Here is a 27,172-nt window from a genome sequence, read left to right on the forward strand (position 1 = left end):
GATTTTTGTTTTAGTTGTCCCCTAAATGTGTTATCACTGTGCGTTCAACCATTAAAAGCACACCAAAGTTCAAATGGGAATACAATGTCAGATCTTTTGTTTATTTATGCAACAACTTAATGTGCTATCACTGTGCTTGATCTAATAGCATAACCAAATGACCTGGATTGCAGTTAGTTGAGATGACATTAAAGTACATTGTACAAGTGATCATTGCCGTTTGAGATTGTGTGCAGATTATTATAGCAGTTGTGAAGATTTCCACAGACCTGTGACTCTGAACATGCACACTTTCTAAGATTACATAAGAATACATTTATTATTGTTACAGTAACCTCAATGTTAGGGGTACGAAGCATGTGGCGAATACGATTTGATTTGGATGTGTTACTCATTTTAAGTGTTGCATAATACTGCTACATTATTTTGTAAGATAGCCTTAATTAAGAGCCTCAATATGGCAGCATATGTTCACCTGCTTATGCTGCAAACAACTGGAAGCCATTGGGCTTTGAAGATGTGTGCTGGAGAGGGCTTATCTGGACAGCATACACGCTGAGTGATAGAGTTCTAATGGTTGTATTGCTTGAAGTATTCGTGATAACTGACGTTAGTAGGTGGCACTATTTGCAGTCACGTGCTAATCGTTCACTAGTCTAGTACGCACTATAACCACCGAGTTGATGAGGGAAGCTTTCCATGGTGCTGAACTCAGAATGGAAGCACACCGGACGGGACATGATTTTTCACAATCCGAATTGATAAATCATTTTATCTCTTTCTACTAAATATACTGAATCTAACGATTAGGCACCGGGTTCCTCCACACATATTATCAAAAATAGATTACCAGTAGTGTTGACAACCGTTGAAATCAGTGGCGTATTATCGGGATATTCCCCTTATTGCCATTTTGGTTGGATACCCGATACAATTCCATATGTGGACCGGGGCTTTGATTGACTGTTTGACTCCCAATTGCAGCGCAGATTGTGGATTCTGTGAATGCAACGGATTGGAAGAAATCTGTGGAGGGCGTAGAGCATATTTCCCTCAATGACTGTATGATGGTCCTCCTACCCCCCCCAACACCGGATAGACCAGCCTCACAGCCACTGCCACCACCTACCCACCCCAAACCAAGGATGAAAGGAGGAACACATTGTATAGCGAGATAAGTGCAGACCATTGGATGGGCGTTCATATAGAGACCAATAGTGAAGCGTGCATCAGCCGCGAGACAAAATCTATATTTGCGAATATTATCAAACAACATACACATAGGCCTATTGACGGATCATGATTATTGACGCACTTTAATTAAAGTATTCTATATCGGACCATGGAATGTTCTTTGTCATGGACCTCGGGACTATTGATGTGCTTCGTTGCATGATATAGTAATGTTTTCATGAGTACACTGTTGTGGGTGGGATTGTGCTGCAAACGATTCAAAGCGTAGGCTATATGTTTATGGATTCGGGTACTCACACCGCGAGGCCCCATGGAACCTGCGACAAATGTGAATATGGTGCAGTAAACTTCGAGTAAAGGATGGTTATGAATGCGCGAATAAAATAGTGTCGGTACAAATAATAGAACAATAATGGAGGATTTTTGTTACGTGATAAATTGCATAGTGACTAAGCTTGCGCTGTAATGCGAAGTTTACATGGGTTTTGATATCGGCGCTGACAATATATTTCTGTGTGTCAACGTAAACATTTGGATTATCTTTGACTGAACATAACAGTGAGAGTTGTTAACCAAAGACTGGTTAGCTCTACATGGCTTGTCGTTATTTGGCGCGGGGGAATTTATTAAACATAATGCCTTCTCTTCGTTTTGCTAATCTGAACATTACGTTTTAATCTTAAAAACAGGAAAAGTAGTGCGTGCGTTTGGGCTTTGCGCTCCTCAGGAATCCTGCGATTTGTGTGATTGGCCAACATCAACATGCCCACCTCACGCTCGGGCGCCAGCCCCGTGGAATACTGGGTCGATGGATCGCGCAGAGATGTCTCCATGGAAGAGTTCTACACCATGGGTCCTGAACTGGGAAGGTAGAGTACTGAACTGTGCCTTTATTGACACCAATGTGTAAACACCACCAGCATCATAACTATCAAAAGGGTTGTTTCTGGTCATGTTCTGTAAAAACATACAGTATTATGAGTGGAATTCCATCCATTGGGATCTAGTTTTACATATTCATTTATGGCTATAGCTAAAGGGTTCATTTTGAAATACCATGTTTAAAATGTCAGTATTCATCTACTGTGTCTATCACATAGTTTAGATTTGATAGTCTGAGACAGACAGAACACACATTCATGTACAATTCATCCATTGCATGCCGAGTTCAGGCCATGGACAGCTCCTCCTGACAATTCACCTCCCATATTCTCACCTCATAAGTGGCCTAATAACATTATTGTCAAGACACATTCAACATGTCAACACACGATTTTCACTCTGTCAGAGATCTTCACTCTGTCAGAGATCTTCACTCTGTCAGAGATCTTCACTCTGTCAGAGATTTTCACTCTGTCAGAGATTTTCACTCTGTCAGAGATCTACACTCTGTCAGAGATCTACACTCTGTCAGAGATCTTCACTCTGTCAGAGATCTACACTCTGTCAGAGATCTACACTCTGTCAGAGGAGTAAACAGTCCAACATGTTTGCTATGGAAATAGACAATCATGGTAAACGGCTCAACATATGTCTTAATTATCACAGGACAACAGTGAAACGTGAGGGCATTAGTGCAAGTATGGAAAGGAAACTGGTGTTAAGACCCATTTTCTGAGGCTTTATATGGAATCTCTCATTCCCGTTACCTCTGAACCCTCCACTCCCCTCCGTCCATATGCTCTATGGCTTAAGTACGCTTTTACATCACGTCCAGATTGACAATGTCAACTTGTTAATATTTGTCCCTTGGAGTGAGAGTCAGTGGAGTGTTTGGAGGTCTGACTGTCAAATGGAGTGGTCATTGGAGCCCTTCTGTGCATTCATGCATTTGATGAGGTAATTTGGCAACAAGTGTAAACAACAGTATCCCACCATGTCAGAGAGACAGGTGGTCTGGACTCCTGACTGAAAACACCTGCACGCTGTAATTCCTGATTCACACTATAGGACAAAGCCAATCCAAGCCAAGCAGAGCTGTACTGGGCTGGCCTGGTTACACAGCCACCATAAAGTTGGTGGGACCGTGCTGGAAAGGACAATGTGTAAAGAGAACATCCAAACCAGCACAGTGCAGTTCGGATTGGCCCTGTAGAATGAGTCAGTCATAATGTTTCCATTGGACATAGCTGTGGAACAGGTAAAATCCTCAGAATGCATCTCTAATGCTGCCATGTCTGTTATACTACATCTCATTTCACTGTATTAACAGTTCTCTTCTCACCTGCAACTGCATAAAGGATGGGCACCAATTTTGTCACCAAATTCTGTGTGAGACTGAAAGGAGAGATCTCACTGTCAACAGTAAAACATAAACGGTATACCGAGCTCTCAAAAAGCTGGCTATACGTGCCTCTATAGGACTTAAATAGATAACACTGGACTAAAATCCAGTGATATGGTGATTACAAAATGTTGCTAGAATTAGCAGTAACAATTTTACACCAACAGTGCATATTGACTCAGAATCGGATGTTTACCGAATTAATCATCATCTGTGATCGGCATTTGATGATGTATCTACAGTTGGTAAATCGTTAGTCAACAATAGGCCCGTTCAGCCACAGGTACCGGCTTCATGCATGTATGCATACTGTACATAACCTACTCTCAGCTTCCCCCGGCCTCCCCATATAAGGGCATGCATAGTCGTTAGGTGTCTACTTTTCGAGGAGAGGTGTCCTGGTTGCCAAGGAGACCCTACAGCTATTAGAGTAGAGTCGAGAGGGCTGGGGATGATGCCTGGATTGTATTAGCAGGAGCAGGACAGCTGGAGATTCAGGGACTCATTTCCTAAGCAGGCCAGGGCACAGCGCTGTGTCCACATTGGGATACTAGCGAGGGGAAGTCTCAGATGTCTGCTGGCTGCTGCCAGTACTCATTATTACACTGTGTGGGTTTTACCATGACCTGCCTCTTAATAACCACCTAGTTCAGTTTTACGCAATTGACTTCCGACTCCGATTGACCAAAATACCAGTTGTGATAACGGTATTAAATAGTGATGAATTTACATATTTAAAGTATACCTGATGATGATATACCGGTATCAAATGTATTCTTAAATCCAAATACTATTTCCATAAGGTCTCTTCACATTGATATTTAAACACACTTTTATTTAGAACAAATATCCTTCATTGGTAAGATACCAGCGACAGATATGAACCAGTGGGACTCTTCTAAATCACGTACATTACATAGATACAGCACCAAAACACGGACTTAAACATAAGCATCTGTATGTGTGAGGTCACATGGGGTGCTGCAGTTCTCCTAGGCAACCCACAACTCAGCTGCTACTGGTGTGGCTGCTGCTTTAACTAGTTGGAAATATTAACGATATACACTGAGTGTACAAAACATTAAGGACACCTTCCTAATATGTGACCAACCGGCTCGATTCGGTCTTATGTAGCAACATAGCAACATTGAAATTGTGTTTTTTACATCGAAAAAAATGTGAGACTCAGAGCTAGAAAATAGTAAATCATACACTACAGTTGAGGAACAATGAGAAATTAATTCTGCTTTGGAAGTTGATAAACTTGTAACCCCACTTTTGAGAAAATGTCCCTTGAATGTTTTGGTACACCTACTGGAGAGCTCTGCTTTGTCTACAAACATTCAGCATCGTTCACACCCTCTTAAGCCTTAGCCGCACCCATCTCTTTAAAGATTCACATGTGAGGCCATGTACTAAACAACCAAGTATTTCAAGACTAAAGGCTGGTTTATACTACGTCTATCCACGTCTGCAGTAACATCATGAACATTCTATTGTCGTCCCACATCAAACTATTGTCGTCCCACATCAAACAGACTGTATGACATCAGTAGCCTGGTGGTCCAAAATAGCATATCTGGTGTATTTTAACACCAATAAACCCATCCGTTTATAAATGCATTCAGTAAATGTCAATCTAGCAAACCAGGCAACTAAAAGCAACTTTCTAAACAATGTTTTGGTTAGTTTCTAGCTTGTTAGCTAACTAGCTGATGTTATGTTAGCTGGCTAGGCAGTGCAAATAATGACTACCGGTATATCATAGCTGACAAGGTCTTAACTTTAGCAAATTTTTATTAATTATTACAGGAAAATAAACTTACAACATCATTTACAAGTTAATGGCGAGCTAATTACAGAAAATAGCTTACGGTTGTGAGTGTGACAAAATAAAAGCAGGGCATTCTACAGGAGAATTTTAGAACTTGGACACTGTCTCGTTGGCCTAACGTTATATCTTAATTTGACTTTGGTGCAGGTCATGTTGTTCTTCACATTACCGTCTCTGGTAAACACACACTATATCAAATAAAATCTAAGTTTATTTGTCACATGCACAGGATACAGAATGTGTCAACGGTACTGTGAAATGGTTACTTGCATAGTGGAGTCTTTTGTTTAGACATGTAGCTAGCTAGCTAGCTAAACAATGAACCATAATCCCAACTCATAACGTTACTACCATGCATGAATCTGCAGGTAGCTAAAGCTAACCAACTAGGTTCAATGTTAGCTACCTAGCTAACATTAGGCTATAACTAGCAATGCAAAATGGCTTTCTAAGATACAAATAATATTATTATACAGATCATACACATAACGTTAGCTAGTGAGCCAGCCAGCTAACATTAGCTAGCTAGCTAACAGTACACTTTAACTTGAAATGAAAATACTTTCTAACAAAATTAGAAATGTATAATATCTGAAAATGTAGCTAGCTAGACTCTCTTACCCGTATACATGGATGAACGCTTTTCCCTCTCTGTCACAGATGCCATGGTTGCCCTTAGTTTGAAGATGTAATCCGGAGACACAATGGTTTTATACAACCGCCTTCTGTGTGTTCTGTTTTCAACTCCCTCCGCATATTTGCAATCAAATGCCAGAATGTTCTCCATCTACATAGCACTCATTCTCTGCTTCCACTGGGCATTCCACTGACTTCAAAACTCGGTCATCTTCTTCTGTGACAAAAACACTGTTGATTGCTGTTTAATGTCTGGTTCAGTGAAAATGTTTTTATCTAAATCAGGGATTTCCTCATCGTCTGATTATTTTCAGAGTCAGCATGGCACGATCGTCCTCCAGAAAGTGGAGAGCATTAGCAACAATTTTGCAGTTCTTTGTGAGAGCTTTCAAAAAGCCACATTAGAAAGGATTACCTACACATACAGAGCAGCTCATGTTATAGACAGAAGCATGCTACATGGAAGACCAATCCGAACTCATCTCTCGGGCATGTCCAGCCCATCCATTTTGCCCTCAGAACAGATTTCGTCGGGGCATGGATTCAACAAGGTGTCGAAAGCGCTCCACAACGCCATGTTGATTCCAATGCTTCCCACAGTTGTGTCAAGTTGGCTGGATGTCCTTTGGGTGGTGGACCATTCTTCATACACACAGGAAACTGTTGAGCTACCTACCAGCGTTGCAGTTCTTGACACAAACCAGTGCACCTTGCACCTACTACCATACCCCGTTCAAAGGCACTTAAATCTTTTGTCTTGCCTATTCACCCTCTGAATGACACACACACAACCCATGTCTCAATTGTCTCAAGGCTTATAAATGATTCTTTAACCTTTCTCCTCCCCTTCATCTACACTGAATGAAGTGGATTTAACACGTGACATATATAAGGGCTCATAGCTTTCACCTGCATTCATCTGGTCAGTCTATGTCATGGAAAGAGCAGGTGTCCTTAATGTTTTGTACACTCAGTGTACATTTGGCCAGGGAATTATCTCTAGATTTCCAAGTAGATTTCAAAGCAACAGACAACACAAGACAGCCCAGTCACAAATCAACAGATTACTCATGGTTTGAGCTCATACTTAGAGCTACCCTCTGCTCGCTCATGTAATGGTGTCATGGCTCTGAATAGCTTTTCCCTCTACAATGACTTTTATATCCATCTTTGCCATAAGAATGTGGATGGACATCTAAGGGCTCACCATTGACACTCTACATTGGCCACATGTTACATGGAGTTGTCATTGTAATGCTTTAGATGGAGGTCAGCTTAAACGTTATTACATAGTTTGTTTATCACTGAATTAAGTAATTACATGTAACAATCTGTTGTTCTTGATTTACTCTGTGTATGACTAAACGTGCTTATAATAAAATGGTTTATACATATATGTATTTACTTATGTTGATATGAGCAAATTACATAATACTTACAAACAATGAAATAATGATTCATAAGCATGAGCAGAGCTAAAATGCTGAATCATTGCACTATGGAGAGACAACCATATGATCATAGTTGTTGATGTGGATTGATTGTTCTTCTTGCCAGGGGGGCTACGTCAGTGGTGTTTCGCACTGAGGAGAAGCAGACACAGAAGCCCTATGCTGCAAAGGTCCTGAAGAAGACTGTGAGTCCTTCTTTTGGCATTTTGAACAGCTGAGTTAGACTATGTATAATATCATATTAATGCACTCGTCTCATTCATTCCATTTCAGATTGACAAGAAAATAGTGCGGACTGAAATTGGAGTTCTGCTGCGACTTTCCCACCCAAATATTGTAAGCGTTTACAGTTTTCTTTTTAAACGTTATTTTTTAAATATTTTTTTAAATATCTGAGACACCACTAAAAAAAAATGTAAAACCCTTTTCTAAGCCTCACCATAATTGACATGAACAATAGTGGTGACTTGTTGTTGGACACTAGTAACAAAAATGTTTTGATATACACTGCTGAGTATGCAGACCATGGACAAACTGGGCATTTTCAGCTTCCAGGAATTGTGTACAGATCCTTGCTACATGGGCCGTGCATTATCATGCTGAAACATGAGGTGATGACGGTGGATGAATGGCACGACAATGGGCCTCAGGATCTTTTCATGGTATCTTTGTGCATTCAAATTGCCATCGATAAAATGCAATTGTGTTTGTTGTCCGTAGCTTATGCGTGACCATGCCATAACCCCACCGCCACCATGGGGCACTCTGTTCACAACGTTGACAACAGCAAACCACTTCCCCACATGATGCTATACATGCTGTCTGCCATCTGCCAGGTATAGTTGAAACCGGGACTCACCTGTGAAGAGCACACTGCAAGACCCTGGTAAGGACGACAAGCACGCAGATGAGCTCCCCTAAGACGGTTTGTGGAGAAATTCTTCAGTTGTGCAAACCCACAGTTTCATCAGCTGTTCGGGTGGCTGGTCTCTGACAATCTCGCAGGCGATGAAGCCAGATGTGGAGGTCCTGGGCTGGCGTGGTTACACGTGTTCTGCGGTTATGAGCACGGTTGAACGTACTGACAAATGATCTAAAACGACATCGGAGGCGGCTTATGGTAGAGAAATTAACATGAAATTCTCTGGCAACAGCTCTGGTGGACATTCCTGCAATCAGCATACTAATTGCACGCTCCTTCAAAACTTGAGACATCTGTGGCATTGTGTTGTGTGACAAAACTACACATTTCAGAGTGGCCTTTTATTGTCCCCAGCACAAGGTGCACCTGTGTAATGATCATGCTGTTTAATCAGCTTCTTGATATGCCACACCTGTCAAGTGGATGGATTTGAGAAAAACAAGCTTTTTGTGAGTATGGAACATTTCTGGGATTTTTTTATTTCAGCTCTAACATCGGACCAACACTTTATATGTTGCGTTTATATTTTTGTTAATTGTATGTTGTTTTATTAACTATTTATAAGAGCATGATTGAAATGAACATTAATGGTGACTTCTTCTTTCTGGTAGCATTAATATTGTTGATATGTTATCTTGTGTTTTTCCAACATTTAGTGTTTTTCTGCCTCATCTTCCTCTCATCTTCCTCAGATCCGCCTGAAGGAGATTTTTGAGACCGAGACAGACATCGCCCTCATCTTGGAGCTGGTGACCGGAGGGGAACTCTTTGACAGGTGATTACGCCCAAAATATATCACCCCTATGACCCTGTCTAATCCTCAAATCCTTGCTGAAATTGGTTTCAATTTGGCGGGGCCAGAGGTGGAACCAGTGGCCTCATGCGATCCCCCCGTTCCATTTCCCTGCTTTGTCATTAGCAGACATGTATGACACTGGTTTTATTAAGATGCAGAGTATAAAAGAATTAGAAAATGAAATTTGTAATGGCCCTCACCAGCACTGTTACCAAGGAAACGATTAGAAGTCTGTTTGGAGCACAGGCCCCACCCAATCTGTAGAACTCATTATGAATATTACGCAATATCATAGACCGTTTCTCTACTGTTCTGTTTTATTTTGATATAATAGCACTGTAAAGAAATGAAAACACTATTTCATCTCTTTATCCTCCTATCACCTTATAGCTTTAGCAGTAACAACTGCCTACAATTCTCTCCATGTTTTCTGACTTTCACAGAGTTAAGAATTTAATCATCTCTCAAAGTGGGGCATTTGAACTCCGTGTAACATTTTGACTCCCTGTCCGTTTGTCTCTTTCTGCTCTTTCAGGATTGTGGAGAGAGGGTATTACAGCGAGAGAGATGCTGCCCACGTCATCAAGCAGATTCTGGAGGCAGTGGCGGTAAGAGATGTGATTGAATGGCCACTGATGAGCTGTTGAGTAGGACTGTGCCTTATGAAATCAAATGCCTTGGAATTTAGAATGACTTCTTAGATGCACATCACGCCTCTATGCAGGGAAGAGAGAGATGCTGCTGCTGCTTCGTGTCTTGTCTTTCAGTATGATTGCATCATTTGGCTTCAATAGAAGACAGGTCAACATCGAGCTGAGGGAGACTTTTCAGTGATGATGTTTTGAGAAAGCTTGTTCAATCGAGACGGTCTCTTATCCTTAGGAAAATTATAGGAAAATACACATACTTTAAAGCTTAAAGTTACATTTGTTTCAAGTTTGCTCTTATCCATGGGCTATTGTGTCCAGTCACTGCACTGAATTATGAGACTTAACTGTACACTTACTTTGAGTCATAATCACATTTCATCTTAAAGGTCAATATGTTCAGATTGTTATTTTCGGTGTGGGCCATTATGTGCAACTGCAATCACTGCACTTAACTTGCAGCCGGCATTGAGGGGTGTTTCAGGCAGAATGATACCTGAACAAATGTTTTGGGGTTTAGGACTTGGCAATGGCATCAATGAATATCAACCAGAGGAATAGTGTTCGAGCCTGTATTGTAATCCCATTATACATGCAGCTACAGTAGAGGCTTGGCTGCACACACACACACCCACTATGTTTCTCTGGGTGGTAGATATGGGTCAGATGTGTCATCAGCCTCAGTTTGAGGAATGGCAGATAGGTGTGTGTGTGTGTGAGTGTACGTGTGTTTGAGTGACTCTACGCACGCGTGTGTATCCGTGTGCATGTGTGTTTAGTGCGCCGCAAGTGTGAAATAATCCTCTCAGAGAGCCATCAAACCCCCCCCACACACTCTTAATCTTCTGACTAAGAGAGGGAGCAGGGATGTGGGCTGCCTGTTATGTAACAGTGAGTATGTGTCTGTCTGACAACCAGGCCGCTGCCGTCCGGCCCATTAGAACACTGCTTTTGGTTTCTAAAGCATTCTTAACACTGGTGGCTGTGTGGCGGTGGGAAACATTTAATCCACGTTTGCTTGTTCCGTGCGCTTTTAATCTGGAGTAAGGGTTCATCATTTGTTTATGATTGTGCGTGCGTGCGTGCGTGCGTGCGTGCGTGCGTGCGTGCGTGCGTGCGTGCGTGCGTGCGTGCGTGCGTGTGTGTGTGTGTATTGAGGCATGTGAGAGTGACAGAGAGAAGGGGCAATGCAGAGTTCACGTTTTTTTGTTTTGTTTATGTGTGAGTGGACAAGCAAAACCACTCATAGTCTTTCAGTTATTTTCCCCTCACTGCTTCATCTCATAGTTAATCACCTCAGAGCTACTTTTACCGTCATGTTTACCTTCAGTGTATATGCACTGCATGTTCCCTATACACAGGAAACTACCAAAATATAGGAAACACTTGAGTAAATGAAGGATACAAAGTATATTGAAAGCCGGTGCTTCCACACAGGTGTGGTTCCTGAGTTAATTAAACAATTAACATCCCATCATGCTTAGGGTCATGTAAAAAAATGCCCAGTTATTTATGATTATTTTGGCTACCATGGCTAGAAGAAGAGATCTCAGTGAATTTGAAAGAGGGTTCTCAAAGGAGCATAGGGGGTTTAAAAGATGTCTCTGTGTGTCTTAGTTACCAGAAGTCAACCCAATTGAACACTTATGGGAGATTCTGGAGCGCTGCCTGAGACAGCGTTTTCCACCACCATCAACAAAACACCAAATTATGGAATTTCCATTTGGCATTTTGCCTCTGTGCGTAGGCCATTCCATAGGGATATATAGTGCATTCGGAAAGTATTCAGACCCCTTCACTTTTTCCACATTTTGTTACGTTACAGCCTTTAATCCTAAAATGGATTAAATTGTTTTTTTTCTCCTCTCATTAATCTACACACAATACCCCATAATGACAACGCAAGATTGTCTTGGCTGTGTGCTTAGGGTCGTTGTCCTGTTGGAAGGTGAACCTTCACCCCAGTCTGAGGTCCTGAGCGCTCTGGAGCAGGTTTTTGCTCTGTAGGGATATGCAGCAGAACCAGTAGGTTGTTACTTGTGACTCATATACACGTGCAGGAGCATTTTTAATGACAGCAAGCCGATATAGATGTCTAGCACTGACATTGTTTTACAATATCACCTATAAATCCATGAAATCATACTTCTTTTTCTGTAGATGAAATATGCCTATTTAATCAAGCCTCCATGAGTCCGCAACATTTTCCCTTAAATCTAAAAGAAATGTGCCCAGAAATCTTTCAACATGATTCATGCTTTAGTTTGTGTATAAGGAATCACCATAGAGATCAAGGTGTTCTGTACTGTATCTAGCAGGCTGGTCCTGATTCTCACTGTTTTTTTTGTCGTCTCGTTAAAAAACAACATCTGTCCAGAGCCCAGGCACACAAACTTAATTAACACAGCTCGACACCGCTATGAGTCATGGGTGTACTTTGGACCCTCCCCATCCAGCCAAGCTAGCGTTCTGCAGCGCAGAGCCAGCGCTAATGGTAGCTGATTCTCTGATTTACGACCTTTCCCCCAGGCAGACAGAGCCGGAGCATCTCAGGAGAGATGGGTTCAAAAGGTTCTGAGCGGGGACCCATCAATAGACAGTCTGGCAGGGGAGTGAATAAAGTTTTCCATTAGAACAAATAGCAGTCAGGCCAGGCACTTAGCGCCGATGCTAACTAACTAATGGCAGACCCAGGGCGTAACCACAGGCTTTCTCGGAGACGTCGCTGGCTAATTTCCCAGAATGAGTCCCGGCGTTCGCAGCCGGGAAGGGAAGTGTGCGGTAATGACAAGTGAGCATGGCGCTGCGTGGGTGTTGTAAGCCGCCCCAGTAGGCCTCAGCGGGTAGTCACCGTGGAAACTGGGCAAATATTTTGACTAGGTCATTTAGAAGTCTCCTCATACGGCCTCTCTGGGTGGCTGATGAGGCCCACTGTATAGATGTACCTATACTGGAGAGGTCCTGACCTTAGCACAATCATGATGATGACTGTTCAAATGACAGACCTTATGAAGACCCAGTGGTGGAAAAAGTACTAAATTGTCATACTTGAGTAAAAGTTAAGATACCTTAATAGAAAATGACTCAATTAAAAGTGAAAGTCACCCAGTAAAATACTAGTTGAGTGAAGAAAAATCAGGATCCAGAACAAGGAGGCTACAGGAGTGAAAGCTGTGTGTATTTTGTGTGACAAACAAGATTGAAATATAATTTTTTGCCTGTTTGGAACAGTGTAAAAAAACACTAAATCTCATTATAAGTAATACCAGTCTGTTCTAACGCCCCCAAAATTGTAAAGCCTTTATTACAGCATAGCAAAGATTAAAAACAGCCAAATCTGTGAAATTGCTTAATCCAACATTTTGTCTTTGCATGAGGCTTGGTGCTCAACAGAAGCAGGATCTGTTTTATTTCTGTAGATATATATGGATGATTTATAAAGCCAGGCACATTGAACAGTTTGGCTATTGATTATAGACCTAATTAAGTTGGGGTTTGCACTCTCCTTACATTTCTTAGGCAAAGTCCTATTCGCACGGGACATGGATTACCACAGAACGTTGGTAATGTAATTATTACCCCAGAATGTCCAAAGATTCGGACAGGATTCGTTTTTTCCAAACTGCCCCCTGTAATTCTTTTTTTTTTTTAATAAACTGACAGTTATGAACGAAGCCTTGAGGTTTTTTTTCTATGCGTGAATATATTTCATCAAGTATAGGCGATAACAGGGCTACACTGAAAACTCCAGCTTGGTTCCCAAATTTCTGAACCAAACCATCTTTGGTATAGTGTCGCCATAATATTTGAATTGAGGAAGTGTTATCATAATCATTAGGATATTTTAGCGATCCGCAGTAGACGTCCTAAATGCCCCCCAGTCTTCAGATGTGAGCTAAATAGTGCACTTGCACTTGAGATGGGTTTTAAGGCTATGGATGCAAAAGTGAACTGATCATTTCCAAACGTTCAGTGGCGGAACTAGAGTTTTATACATGGGGTGGCCAGGGGGTGGCGAAGGGGGTGGCCAAGGGGGTGACCATGGGGCGGCCAGGGGGGTGGCCAAGGGGGTGGCCAAGGCTACTTCAGGGGTGAAAGCTATGATTGCTGATTAGAGGTAGAAGTGATATTTCACTTAACCCAGAGTTCTTCAATGTGGCAGATAGTGTTAAAAGGGTTGTATGCTGGGGTTAATTCACTAGAATTCTTTAACATACTATGAATAGTCAGTGTCTCTACCTCGGAACTGCAGCTCAATTTCTTTCTTTCTTTCTTTCTCACACACACACACACACACACACACACACACACACACACACACACACACACACACACACACACACACACACACACACACACACACACACACACACACACACACACACACACACACACACACACACACACAAATATTCTCTCTTCTTCTGTATGTTCTTCTTCTTCTTCTGTGTCTCGCAACCAACGTTAAAATTCTCTCTTCCTCGTCCTCGATTTGAAAAATGCGCCGCCGAACGTCAAAATAAATGCTTCTTTCAACTAGAGGTGAAATGAGATGTCAATCAGCATCAAACTGCCAGTAGTGAATGAAACCCCGGACACCACTCTGTCTCCGCCCCTGCAAACGGTTAGGTCAGTTGTATGCTGCTTTGCGAGCTATTAACAGCAAGGATTACATTAAATAGGCGCAATATTTTTTACTTATTGAATATTGGCAAATGAGTAAGTAAAAAAATGTTGCGCTTATTTAATGTAATGTAAAGAATGAGCAACACCTGTCAAACCAAGACATTTCTCACAAAACACATGTCGATTCCCACGGGACTAGTATTATCATAGAACCTTGGAGTTCGCCAAAAAACAGTAGGTTATTCTGGCTGGAATTGTTACTCTCCTGCCATGTACAAATTGCCGCCATGGAAGATTCGGACGGGACTAAAATGACAGATGTGGTGTTTTGTGCTTGTGCTCATAATTACATTACCCGACCACCCCCAGTATACTAATCCCGTCCGAATAAGGCTTTAGGCTGTTTCCTCGTCTCTGCTGCTGCTGCCTTCACTACATTGTTCTCAATCCCAATATGCTGGTTCAATTTGCTATTATGCACATAGCAACATAGGGAAAGTCGTCAATTCTACGGCACATTGAAGATTATGCTTCAGAACCACGGACAGCAACCATATCCAACGCGGGAAAAGCGCATTTGTTATAAAATAATATTCGATTTATTAGTGTTGCACCATTATTTTTACATAATATAACCACATACAATTTCAGTATCACGTCTTAGAGTGATGGACTGTGCCATCCCCGTGGTCCCCGCAATGATTTAGTCTACTGCGACAGGCACGAATCAGACAGCTGACTTGTGCACCATGAAAATAATATATATTTTTTGACTGCTCGACTAAAGAAATGTTGGTTGACCAACAGCCTATCGACCAAACAACTAAATGGGGTCAGCCCTAGTTTTTTTTATGATACTTTTTACCCCCTTTTCTCCCCAATTGGTAGTGTGTGAATTGGACAATTTTCCAGTCAAAATGTAACAAGTACTTTTGAGTGTCAGGGAAAATGTATGGAGTAAAAATTACATTATTTTTCTAGGAATGTAGTAAAAGTTGGCAAAAATAAAAATTGTAAAGTAAAGTACAGATCCCCCCAAAAAACGACTTAAGTAGTACTTTAAAGTATTTTTACTTAAGTACATTACACCACTTTGAAGACCTGGCTGGTCGAAACAGCTGTTGCCAATAAACCACATGGGAGAATTGACTAATGTACAGAGATCTTTTTACTGTCCTAATGAGTGTTCTGTAACCATGTAATGAGGATATTAGGAGCCTGGCCAGGCCAGTTCACTGCCTTGCACTGTGGCCTAGCTAAGCCAGCTCCATCATGATCGAATTACTCCACCAAAAACCCAGAACATGCAAGGACACAAACACAGACATATTACCAAACTTGTATAAACTACAAACTTGCCACAAATAAAAGATTGTGGAAGATGATCAGTGAGGTAATGGTGTATTGATAGGGGAAAACATAGGGGTTCAACAATCAACAGTCCAGAGAGCAACATTTAAATAACTGAAAACCTTAGACGTACCTGAACCTCTGGCTGATTCTTTGAATGGAAGAAAAACAAGATCTAGTTAATAATCCAACAGAAATCTAAAATGCCATTATCAAGACCGTATATTAACACATTCTATTCATAGTTCCATAATTACATTTTTTTGTAGGAGCAATGTTTCCTTTAAATTTCACTCTATGCTTTCATGGTATAGTTAGAAAACGAGTCCAGTAGTCATAGTTGGAACTCTCTTGACTCTTGAGTGACAGGGAGGATGTTAGGGAGGATGTTAAGAGCAGATAAAGAGCCTCTGAGCTACTGCAGCAATGGGCCCCATCTGTTGAGTCTATTTTAGATCAGGGGCTGCTCATTTACAGTTTAAATTAAATTAAATGATGCCCTGATTGGTCTGAATCCCTCAGGTACCACAGCAATTCTCTCCTCAAGCTACGATCTGTTTGACCTGCTCTCTGTTCTTCAAGGTTCAATGCCCGAACAGATCTGTCATCTAGTCCACACACACGTTATCGTTGACTTTAACTAAAATGGACTTGTTCTCTTGGTAGAAGTGTGCCGAGTTAAAAAGGGCCTGTCTTTCTTAGGACATTTAGCTTTTTTGTACTCAACTACAACTTCAACTCCATATTTATAGGTGGCAGAACTTGTTTCCAGCTGCATAACTGTGATGCCCTTGAACAGTACATTGGATGACCTAGTTAACTGTAACTAGGGCTGTAGCAATACATTTTGATACCACGTACAGCAAGGGTGTCCAGACTTATCTGCAAAGGAACAGTGTGGGAACAGGCTTTACTCCAACCAATGTAGCATTGTATTAAGACTCATTCAGAGGTAAATCATGTTGTATCCTTGAGTATCAATCCAGTATTGAATCATAGTTCTGTCAGATGATTAGAAACTTATTGATTTCCATTCTGTAGAGGCTTGACTCAGTTAAACAGTATCCCTGTCCCTGAGCTCTGCTGGCCTGTACTGTGGGGGAGGGCTAGAGAAGGTGGCCTCTTATGATCCCACATATTGTATTACATGACTGAAAAGGTTTACTTAGAAACTTATCTGTCCCCATTTTGAAAAACTGAAAGCGAAATGCTAATGGTAAAAATAGATAATTTCTTCTAATTGTTGTTGTGTCATTTTAGAAGGTCATTCCAAACTCTAGTACTGGTTGTGACAGGCCGACTTGTCCATATGAACTGATAAGGTCATGTCAACATGTCACCCAGGGTGTGTTTTGCGGCATTTTGTTTGCTTACTGTGGCCGTAATTTTACATTTAAATTTGGGTCATTTAACAGATGCTCTTATCCAGGGCGACTTACAGTCAGTGCATTCAACTAATGTTGCAACTGTTTTGTTCTCTTTTGTTTTTGCCACAGTATTTACATGACAATGGGGTGGTGCACCGTGACCTGAAACCAGAAAACCTTCTGTACGCTGACCTCTCTTTGGATGCCCCGCTTAAGATTGGTAACTACATGTACCTGTAGGCTGTTACACAACTGACACCTTCCTAGATAAACGGACTGTCTCCTAGATAAACGGACTGTCTCCTAGTTAAACTGACTGTCTCCTAGTTAAACTGACTGTCTCCTAGTTAAACTGACTGTCTCATAGATAAACTGACTGTCTTATAGATAAACTGACTGTCTCATAGATAAACTGACTGTCTCATAGATAAACTGACTGTCTCATAGATAAACTGACTGTCCCCTAGTTAAACGGACTGTCTCATAGATAAACTGACTGTCTCATAGATAAACTGACTGTCCCCTAGTTAAACTGACTGTCTCCTAGTTAAACTGACTGTCTCCTAGTTAAACTGCCACCTTCCTAGATAAACTGACTGTCTCCTAGATAAACCGACTGTCTCCTAGATAAACTGACTGTCTCATAGATAAACTGACTGTCTCATAGATAAACTGACTGTCTCATAGATAAACTGACTGTCTCATAGATAAACGGACTGTCCCCTAGTTAAACGGACTGTCCCCTAGTTAAACTGACTGTCTCCTAGATAAACCGACTGTCTCCTAGTTAAACTGCCACCTTCCTAGATAAACTGACTGTCTCCTAGATAAACCGACTGTCTCCTAGATAAACCGACTGTCTCCTAGATAAACCGACTGTCTCCTAGATAAACCGAATGTCTCCTAGATAAACCGAATGTCTCCTAGATAAACCGACTGTCTCCTAGATAAACCGACTGTCTCCTAGATAAACCGACTGTCTCCTAGATAAACCGACCGTCTCCTAGATAAACCGACCGTCTCCTAGATAAACCGACCGTCTCCTAGATAAACCGACCGTCTCCTAGATAAACCGACCGTCTCCTAGATAAACTGACGTTACATCTGTTGGGGACATTAGGTATACTGTATAAGGCATATGAGGAACAATTCTTCTGGTGCGCTTTTTTGCGTTACTGATTATTTGGTCTAATCTCGATTTCGCAGGGTGGAGTCGGGGATCTGGACTTTTGATATAGTATGAGTGACTTGGTTTACTACTGTATTTCCTGTTATTGATGTCCATTCCATTATTCCTAAGTAATAGTTAGGTAACAACATGAACTATCCCTCTGTATCATAAAGAACATGTAACATGAATGATAAAACTATTAAAGATGATGAGGCCAATGCTCGTCTCATCCTTTCAAATGTACACTGAGTGTACAAAACATTAGGAACTCTTTCCATGACATAGACCGGTGTCCATGACATAGACCGGTGTCCATGACATAGACTAGTGTCCATGACATAGACTGGTGTCCATGACATAGACTAGTGTCCATGACATAGACAGGTGAATCCAGGTGAAAGCTATGATCCCTTATTGATGTCACTTTTTAAATCCACTTCAACCACTGTAGATGAAGCGGAGGAGACAGGTTAAAGAAGGATTTTTAAGCCTTGAGACAATAGAGACATGGATTGTGTATGTGTGCCATTCAGAGGGTGAATGGGCAAGACAGAAGATTTAAGTGTATTTGAACGGTGTATGGTAGTAGGTGACAGGCGCACCACTTTGAGTGTGTCAAGAACGACAACGCTGTTGGGTTTTTCATGCTCAATAGTTTCCCATGTGTATCAAGAATGGTCCACCACCCAAAGGACATCCAGCCATGGTCCAGCATCCCTGTGGAACACTTGACACTTTGTAGAGTCCATGCCCTGATGAATTGAGGCTGTTCTGAGGGCAAAAGGGGAAGCAACTCAATATTAGGAAGGTGTTACAATGTTTTGAACACTCAGTGTATAATACTAACACTAAACCATTATCTGATCTTCACAGCTGACTTTGGTCTCTCAAAGATAATAGATGAGCAAGTTACCATGAAGACGGTGTGTGGCACGCCTGGATACTGCGGTGAGTTATAAATTGACAGATATATCCTAATGTGAATACAATTGTAGGATTAGGGTCGCCTGGTGTGTTGAGTCACATTCCCGCAGTGTTTATTGATTGGTGCTTCCCATTGAACCATAACAAAACAAATTGCAAGGTCACACTAATGAAAGGAAATAGAGACCACAGTGTGACTTTAAAAGGGGCAACCTGGCTTGGAAATATTGACATATATTATTATATAGACACAGACATTGTGAGATTGATATCAGTCCAATGAATCATCTTCAACCACAACAAAGCAAATTGTTGGGGCGCACTATAATATTTGTAAAAAATATATATATATCAAATGTAATATGAGATGGATGAAAGGGATAAAACACAGAAAGTGAATGGGGTCACGGGGAAAGGAACAGCTGCCTCCAGGTGCGTATGTAGTCTGGAGGCTGCAGCACTACCACTAGACCAGCCCCGGGATCAGGGCCGAAATGTTTCATGGAGGTGCAGCTTTCAAGGAAATAACATTCATAGTTCATAGTGTGTTTATCAGGATGAGCTGTCCTGTGTGGGAGCTGACAGCCGGCTCTCACTCTCTCCCTCGCCATCCCTCCCTCCCCGTGTCTCACCCTGCAGCTCCAGAGATCCTCAGAGGCAATGCCTATGGTCCTGAAGTGGACATGTGGTCTGTGGGAGTGATCCTGTACATCTTGTGAGTTAAAAGAAACTACACTTTAAAATCTTGCCCAATATCTGCATGTACTCCGTGGGTAGCTGGCAATTTGATGACAAATTGAAGTCCTCTCATCACAGTATTGCAGCTAATGTAACTTTAGATATTCCCCTTTCTCCTATGGATTCTGGATGTAATATGCAAGTCTATTAGAGAGGTCTCTTGCCTGAAAGTATCCCGTATCTGTCTTTAAATCAAGTGAGAGTGGTGAAACAAATAAATCATTCAAGGGAAATGTTGCCTCTCCCCTCAGGTTGTGTGGGTTCGAACCATTCTTCGATCCGAGGGGAGACCAGTACATGTACAGCCGCATCCTCAACTGCGACTATGAGTTTGTCTCCCCCTGGTGGGACGAGGTCTCCCTCAACGCGAAGGACTTGGTGGGTTCCACCGTTTACTTCAAACAGAGGCTTTTATTATGAAAAACACTTATACTGTATTTGAAGGTCTGCTTATAAACATTATTGCTTTCTTTGACAATTATGTAAATGTATGTACAAAGGCTGTTTTGTTATTGATTACAATATCTTTTAATACTTGGGGCTCTATTTTTGACTGGCGTTAAGGCTGCGCTAGTTTCAAACGCATGTTTTTTGGCAACTTTGACCTGTTATGCCTTGATCACACAGACAGCGTCATTGCATTTTGGTACACCAGAAGTACATTCATTTCCAATGGAACGCTGCGTTAGCTTTGCAGCATTGTGTTACAACATTGCGTTGCAGTATGGTGTGGTGCGTACGTTGGATTTATTGAATGTATGTGTCAGGAACGGAAACGGTGATGCCGCGTATCATTTTGCGCAGTGATGCTGTCGGTGTGATTGAGGCATTACAGCCAGGCATTTGGTATTTCACCTATCTTATATCAGCTCGCTGGTGCTCAGATGGGAGGGGTGGGAACATTTGAGGTGTGTCCTTACAGGGGCGGCAGGTAGCCTCGAGGCTAGAGCGTTGGGCCAGTAACTGAACGGTCGTTGGTTGGAATACCGGAGCTTGCTGTGCTCTTGAGCGAAGCACTTAACCCTAATTGCTCCAGGGTCACTGTGCAGTTGTGACCCCACTCACTGCGGTTGTCTCAGTGGGAGTTGGGATATGCAAGAAACACACTTGTATTTAACAGAAAAAATAAAAGCACCCCGCTAATAATAAAAATGTGATCCAAAGTACTAATTTCAGGCAGTGCATGTATCCTACACCCTCCATCCCATCGAGACATGAGAACCTTGGTTAATACCGGTGAACCTAGTATTTAGAAGTCATTTTCATGTAACAATTGCTTGTTTTTTGTTTTATATGTTCAAAATCCAAGCCCTCCGTAGACTACCCATACTCAATAACGAAGGCTGGTTCAACAGCAATGCATTGTCTTTTTTCTTCTGGTGATTTTATGATATCAATGCACTTTACATGCATTTATTTTTGTTGTAAAAAAAAAAAAGATTGTTTTTGGTTCAATTTTATTAAGAGCAAACTTATTAGAATGATTCACCATCCTGGTTTTATGGCGAGAACATCCGTGGCATGCATGCAATTCAACTTCTGGAGAAATGTGAATGTGACCTGTAAAATGGTTCCAATATGACCCTTCATAGTCTTTGTTGTTTTAATAGTATATGCCCACAAGGAGAAATGATGGTGCCTGTAAGTGTATTTAGACAGCCAATTTAAAACAAGTTGTTTTGTCAAATTTGATTAGAATTATTGGCTCTCTTTTCAGGTCTTATCAATATTTAATTTAATCTTGCTTATTGACAACATTTGGCATGTCCATGCCCAGCCTAATGCAATTTACTGTAGGCCTAGCACATATATCAGTGTGAATGCTATGTACAGTACCAGTAAAACGTTTAAGAACACCTACTCATTCAAGGGTTTTTCTTTATTTTTACTATTTTCTACATTGTAGAATAATAGTGAAGACATCTAAACTATGAAATAACACATATGGGTTCATGTAGTAAACAAAAAAGTGTTAAACAAATCTAAATATATTTTATATTTTTCAAAGTAGCCACCATTTGCCTTGATGACAGCTTTGCACACTCTTGGCATTCTCTCAACCAGCTTCACCTGGAATGCTTTTCCAAAAGTCTTGAAGGAGTTCCTACATATGCTGAACACTTGTTGGCTGCTTTTCCTTCACTCTGCGGTCCAACTCATCCCAAACCATCTCAATTGGGTTGAGGTCGGGTGATTGTGGAGGCCAGGTCATCTGATGCAGCACCATCACTCTCCTCCTTGGTCAAATAGCCTTTACACAGCCTGGAGGTGTGTTGGATCATTGTCCTGTTGAAAAACAAATGATAGTCCCACTAAACGCAAACCAGATGGGATGGCGTATCGCTGCAGAGCGCTCAGAGTAGCCATGCTGGTTAAGTGTGCCTTGATTTCTAAATAAATCAGTGTCACAAGCAAAGCACCATCACACCTCCTCCTCCATGCTTCACGGTGGGAACCACACATGCGGAGATCATCCGTTCACCTACTCTGCATCTCACAAAGACACAGCGGGTGAAACTAAAAATGGGACTCATTAGACCAAAGAACAGATTTCCACCGGTCTAATGTCCATTGCTTATATTTCTTGGCCCAAGCAAGTCTCTTCTTATTGGTGTCCTTTAGTAGTGGTTTCTTTGCAGGAATTCGACCATGAAGGCCTGATTCACGCAGTCTCCTCTGCACAGTTGATGTTGAGATTTGTCTGTTACTTGAACTCTGTGAAGCATTGATTTGGACTGCTTTTGATTTGTTAACACTTTCTTGGTTACTACATGATTCCATATGTGTTATTCATAGTTTTGATGTCTTCACTATTATTCTACACTATTAAGAAAAACCCTGGAATGAGTAGGTGTGTCCAAACCTTTGACTGGTACTGTATACATTTTCATATTGAAGCCATGCAATTGCTTAGAACAATGTGGACTGCAAACAGGTTCAAGTTAACGCATTTAGCAAAGATGGGATAGGTCTTCATTTTGTTCATTTGTTTCTGTAAGCTATTTAACAAACTATAATGGACTAACATTGGAATTGATTACAAGGCAATACATAAATGACCGTAAATACACAACTTGACACAACCACATATTTAGCCATGGAGCATGTTCTGATTGGCCAGTGTGGGGTCAAGCCTCAACTTATTTATTCATCAAAAACCAGCCCTTTCGCATCACCGCTGCGCCCCTCATTCTTGGTTATGAAAATAGCAGAAATATTTCTCGAACCTATACCGCTACCACCGGCTCTTAGATTTACCATTGTGTTAGGTTTATTAAAATAGAGCCCATGATATGTGGTTTGTCCTTGAATTGCTGTGGTATTTCAGTCCCTTTGCAACCATGAAGAACACTTTAAAATTACATATAGTTACACATCATACATGTTTTTGTTTATATTGAACTTTTAAATCAGTGGTAAAACATGATGCAAGTCCTTTATACTGCAAAACTTTATGTTTATGCATTGTTGAAAGTGTTCTTGGTAAGCAAATTGGCTTGTCCCAGTAGTGATGTGTAGAGGTGTAGTGACATGTTTTGGGGGATTTAGAGATATCTATTATTTTGAATGCTAGTATTGTATAGATCAATAAAAACACCTATTTTTTGTTACTAGTGTAGTGTGTGTCCCTCAGTTTTATGTCATTGTTGTTACCGCCTTGAAAATCACTGATTACAAAAGATCTTGAGCATTCTCTCCAGCGGCAAACTGTTATTGGGGGAGGGGTCTATATTAAAGAAAATTATGTCATAAATGTGAGGATTCCATTGATCATGTGGTGTGTCTAAATCCAAAGCGTCACTTGGTGTCAATTTAAATAAAGATAAATAACATTGAGCAAAATGATTAATCATATCACTTTAGTAAATGTTTTTGCTTAGGTTGATGACCTTAGATTTGAGAATTTTGAGCCTCCGTTTCAGAAAATTATTTAAAAATGTTTAATTGGTGCTACCATCATTGGTGTTACCATCGTTGGTGTTACTACTCCTACTGGTTGCACAATGTTATCATAATGGTAAAAATGATTTAAAGTCATTAAGCTACCACTACAAAGACCCACAAGCTACCTTATTAGTTGATTTAGAATGGGAGGACGTACCCAAATACATTTAAATAAAAACAATATATAGAAAAATGTAGTTTCCCAAATGCCATAGTAATTCAAGAATAACTCATATGACAAATATAAGATGTTAACAGTACTGTAAGACATTAGGTTTGTAAAAGTTAGTAATTGTATTTTTTTATTACCTTCATTTAACTAGGCAAGTCAGTTAAGAACAAATTCTTATTTTCAATGACAGCCTAGGAACAGTGGGTTAACTGCCTTGTTCAGGCGCAGAACGACAAGATTCAATCTTGCAACCTTCTGATTACTAGTCCAAAGCTCTAACCACTAGGCTACCTGCCGCCCCAGGCAGTAAAATGTATACGTAATCTTATATACAATTTCTCTCATGCTTCATGGCTAGAGGAAACCCCATATTGTCAAAAAACTATTACTGCGTAGAATATGTTGTGTTACCTCCAGCCAAACAGGCATAAAACTCCCAATAAAAAATAAGCCTCCATTTTGTTTTGCTCCGGGCCGGATTCAATCAACTTTGCTTCAGCACATTTAATCTAATAAATGTTCTTTCTTTCTTTACACAATTACTGTCTTTATCAGACCTGGGTCAAATACATGTAAAATACTGTTAATATTCGAGTTGTGCGGAATTTTATTTGGGGTTTGCACTTTTGGGACTATTCCATTGCTGCCACAAGGTCAACTAAGTCAAAAAGAACCTCTCTCCCGTTGGCTGTCCCCTCAGGTCAGTAAGCTGATAGTGCAGGACCCCCACAAGAGGCTGACGGTGAAGGAGGCCCTGGAGCACCCCTGGGTACTGGGCAAGGCTGCCCGTTTCTCCCACATGGACACGACTCAGAGGAAGCTACAGGAGTTCAACGCCCGGCGCAAACTCAAGGTGAGCGAGGGGCTTGATGATAGCATCAAGAGTGCTTTATTGGGCCTCCCGGGTGGCGCAGTGGTCTAGGGCACTGCATCGCAGTGCTAACTGCGCCACCAGAGTCTCTGGGTTCGCGCCCAGGCTCTGTCGCAGCCGGCCGCGACCGGGAGGTCCGTGGGGCGACGCACAATTGGCATAGCGTCGTCCGGGTTAGGGAGGGTTTGGCCGGTAGGGATATCCTTGTCTCATCGCGCTCCAGCGACTCCTGTGGCGGGCCGGGCGCAGTGCGCGCTAACCAAGGGGGCCAGGTACACGGTGTTTCCTCCGACACATTGGTGCGGCTGGCTTCCGGGTTGGAGGCGCGCTGTGTTAAGAAGCAGTGCGGCTTGGTTGGGTTGTGCTTCGGAGGACGCATGGCTTTCAACCTTCGTCTCTCCCGAGCCCGTACGGGAGTTGTAGCGATGAGACAAGATAGTAATTACTAGCGATTGGATACCACGAACATTGGGGAGAAAATGGGATAAAAAAAAATAAAAAAAAGAGTGCTTTATTATTTTTGAATAATAAAAAAATTGACCATTAATTTGAAAAATGTAGGGCTCAATTCAATCCGTATCACTGAAGTTCAGTGTTATAGGGTGGCAGGTAGCCTCGAGGTTAGAGCATTGGGCTAGAAACTGAAAGGTTGCTGGTTTGAATCCCGGATCCGTACCCTTGAGCAAGGCACCTAACTGCAATTGCTCGAGGGCCACCGGACAATGGTGAGCCTAGCTGAGACCTGCCACTCTCTGTGGGTAACTCAGGGGGAGGTGGGATATGCAAGAAACACATTTCCATTACACGTGTGTAACAGGACAATTATAAGCACCCTCAAATTATTATTATAGCGAGATTCAAAGTACATTTCTGATTAAGTTGACTGAATGCAGTCTCTGCGAACGCGGGAACAATGCCTTTAAATTTAAATTGCGCTATAACTCTGAACATCAGCGACACGGATTGAATTGAGCCCTCACTCAGAGTAATGCACTTTTGACAACAATAGACATCAACAAACATTGCAGTTCAAATGATTGTATGCTGTCCTGATCCTCTTGAGAAATGTAAGCTTGTGGCCCAACCATTGTCTTGAATGGAATGCATGAACCTAATCACCACTATTGTTACATTGACATTCAGATTCTGGCTGAAGCACAGCTGTATGCCTCGTCTCTGAGGCAGGCTTGGTGACTGACAGCGGTGTGCCATGTTTCTCTGACTTCAGGCTATCATGAAGGCTGTGGTGGCCACCAGCCGTATGCACGAGGGCTCCCGGCGGCGCACGGACAGCTGCGATATGCCCGGCTCTGACAAGACCACCTCCAGGCAGAGCAGCATGCAGCAGGACCTTCCCCAGGACTCCCTGGAGGGCCAGGCCTGCCAGGGAACGGACACTTCCCAGACGCAGGAGGACGACCAGTGCCCCCCACCCCTCCCGCCACGCTGCCCCATACCCTCCACCACCAACCCTCCTCTACTGGCTGGGGGTCTCTTCCCCTCCCGTCCACCCACCAGGCCCCCGCTAAGGGGAGTTGATGGGCAGAGACAGATGTCGGTCATCCCCAAGACCGCAGTGGTACGGCCTACGGTGCCCCAGAAGAGCTGCTCCTCGGTGGACTCCACCACCACCAAGCGGGAGCCGTCCTCCCCGGTCTTGACCACTCCCCCGAGCCCCAAAAGCCTCGGCAACAGATTCTCCATGGGGGTGGAGTCTGGCAGCAAAACGGCACAGTGTCAATGAGTGAGCGGCAGGTACCAAACAGTACGAGCTCCTCACCTACTGTAGGAGCTCCTAATGTTGTCCTAAAATGGCCGACGTCATTGTGAGAGTCAGGTGAGATGGTAGAAGATGACAACATGGAGGAGGAAGGATGAGAGGGAGAATGGATGTCTAATCTCGTCATATCTGTATCTGTTTAGACCGGGGACAAACGACTACTATACTTCCCTTGATATTTATTGTTCCTCTGTGCGTAACGAGTTCGGATACTCATAACGAATTTGCAAATTAACTTTGGTCTAAACTTTGTTGCCAAGTTGCTTTAACCTCTTAATTTTCATTGCTTTTCAAGACAAGGCCTCTCTGAAAAGGACAAGGCCTCTGAACTGTTTTACTTCAAAGGCCACATACTTTGTATTCTCTGCACCTTTCTACAATTCAATGTTGGAATCTACAGACTTCATATGCAAATATGTGAATGCATACACATAATCCTCTCATTCAGGTAGTAAAGATATTGT

At 42.0% G+C, this 27,172-nt stretch overlaps 1 protein-coding gene across 1 annotated transcript; it reads left to right on the forward strand.

Annotated features, from left to right (window-relative positions):
* The first annotated feature begins 1,947 nt into the window (after positions 1 to 1,947).
* On the forward strand, positions 1,948 to 26,672 carry si:ch73-60h1.1 (calcium/calmodulin-dependent protein kinase type IV). The gene is made up of 11 exons (XM_039001234.1): positions 1,948 to 2,063; positions 7,506 to 7,584; positions 7,673 to 7,735; positions 9,014 to 9,096; positions 9,653 to 9,725; positions 17,237 to 17,327; positions 19,152 to 19,226; positions 19,842 to 19,917; positions 20,192 to 20,318; positions 24,758 to 24,910; positions 26,157 to 26,672. The coding sequence occupies exons 1-11, from the start codon at positions 1,957 to 1,959 to the stop codon at positions 26,670 to 26,672; spliced, it is 1,443 nt and encodes a 480-aa protein (XP_038857162.1). The 5' UTR covers positions 1,948 to 1,956.
* The last annotated feature ends 500 nt before the right edge of the window (positions 26,673 to 27,172 follow it).

The sequence above is a fragment of the Salvelinus namaycush genome, chromosome 9 (genome assembly GCF_016432855.1).
Source record: "Salvelinus namaycush isolate Seneca chromosome 9, SaNama_1.0, whole genome shotgun sequence".
Lineage (NCBI taxonomy): Eukaryota > Metazoa > Chordata > Actinopteri > Salmoniformes > Salmonidae > Salvelinus > Salvelinus namaycush.

Excerpts from the sequence above, each read along its gene's own strand:
- si:ch73-60h1.1 (XM_039001234.1), top strand. The coding sequence starts at position 1,957 with ATGCCCACCTCACGCTCGGGCGCCAGCCCCGTGGAATACTGGGTCGAT. Across the intron at positions 7,736-9,013 it reads GACTTTCCCACCCAAATATT|ATCCGCCTGAAGGAGATTTT; the intron begins GTAAGCGTTTAC and ends CATCTTCCTCAG. Across the intron at positions 17,328-19,151 it reads GGATGCCCCGCTTAAGATTG|CTGACTTTGGTCTCTCAAAG; the intron begins GTAACTACATGT and ends TGATCTTCACAG.